Source organism: Echinops telfairi, unplaced genomic scaffold (assembly GCF_000313985.2).
Source record: "Echinops telfairi isolate 266 unplaced genomic scaffold, ASM31398v2 ScPeMD7_655;HRSCAF=1070, whole genome shotgun sequence".
NCBI classification, from domain to species: Eukaryota; Metazoa; Chordata; class Mammalia; order Afrosoricida; family Tenrecidae; genus Echinops; species Echinops telfairi.
The window spans coordinates 16,679,629-16,680,876 of record NW_022104553.1 but is presented as its reverse complement, the minus strand read 5'-3'; the positions used below and the strand labels follow the sequence as shown (position 1 = coordinate 16,680,876).

General features: G+C 66.3%; 1 protein-coding gene across 1 annotated transcript in view; it reads left to right on the top strand.

Moving 5' to 3' along the window:
• Window positions 1–307: 307 nt before the first annotated feature.
• Window positions 308–1,248, top strand: part of LOC101656750 (zinc finger protein 580) — a 2,554-nt gene continuing 1,613 nt past the window's right edge. Inside the window, exon 1 of the mRNA XM_013008009.3 lies at window positions 308–1,242. Coding sequence (XP_012863463.1) covers window positions 828–1,242 — 415 coding nt within the window. The 5' untranslated portion in view covers window positions 308–827. The remainder of the gene's footprint in view (window positions 1,243–1,248) is intronic.

Sequence of the window (1,248 nt, the reverse complement as noted above, 5' to 3'; positions counted from 1 at the left end):
ATGTGCAGGAGGAGCGGGGCCATGGGGGTGGAGGGGCATGCTGTGCATAACGGGGAGGGGTGGGGCCTCGGGATACCCAGGGCCTAGGCGAGCTAAGGCCTGCAGGCTGCACACGCAAAAGAAGCGGGGCTTAGAAAAGAGGCCCCTAGTCCCAGCCAAGTAACTGGGAGTCCAAGAAGGGTCCTCAGGGGCAGAGGAGAACTCTAAAGGTGTCAGCACCTTATATCCAGGGGCGGGGGCGCGGCAGGAGCCCCTGGGGGCGGGGAGTACCCCCCCCCCAAGGTCCCGGAGCACTGGGGTATCAGCGGGGAGCAGGGGGTGTATGCATGGTTGCAAAGTGGGGAACTGGGTTAGTGGGGCTCCCGGCCTGTGCCCTGGGAACTGGGAAAGGCCACGGATACTTATAGCGATGAAGAACGTCGCCTGGGCATGGAGGGGCGGCAGTGGTGCACTGGTGGTGTGGTGAGCCGATGAAGTTGTGCCTCCTCAGGAAGAAAAGGAAGTTCTGAAGGCAGAAGAGCCCTGGGGCTGAGATAAAGGGGTTCCCAAGATGCAAGGAAGGGAATCGATTTGGGGGATCGGCCGTTGCTAGGAAGGCTCAGGGTACTGGATGGGTGACGCCTTGGGGGCTGACAGGCGGAAAGGCGGGAGCCCAGATGTCCTGGGGTCGACCAGATGGAACTCAGGTGTGGGCTGGCCAGAGTTCCTTTGAGGGGCAGAGGTAGGCCCTTGGACTGTGGGCTAAGGAGCAGTCGGGATGGGGACGCTCAAAAGAGAAGGAGATCCTTAACTTTTGTCCCCTCCGCCGCTCCCAGCTGCCGCTCCTGATGCTGCTGCTGCCGCCGCGGCCGCCCCACCCACGGTCCTCCTCCCCGGAGGCCATGGACCCGCCGCCCCCCAAGGCGCCCCCTTTCCCCAAGGCGGAAGGCCCCGGCTCTACCCCTTCCTCGGCGACCGGGTCCCGAGCCCCACGGCTGGGCCGCCACCTGCTCATCGACGCTAACGGGGTCCCCTACACGTACACGGTGCAGCTGGAGGAGGAGCCCCGGGGCCCGCCCCCACGCGAGGTGGCCCCTGGGGAGCCCGGCCCGCGCAAGGGCTACAGCTGCCCGGAGTGCGCCCGTGTCTTTGCGAGCCCGCTGCGGCTGCAGAGCCACCGCGTGTCGCACTCGGACCTCAAGCCCTTCACGTGCGGCGCCTGCGGCAAGGCCTTCAAGCGCTCCAGCCACCTGTCGCGGCACCGCGCCA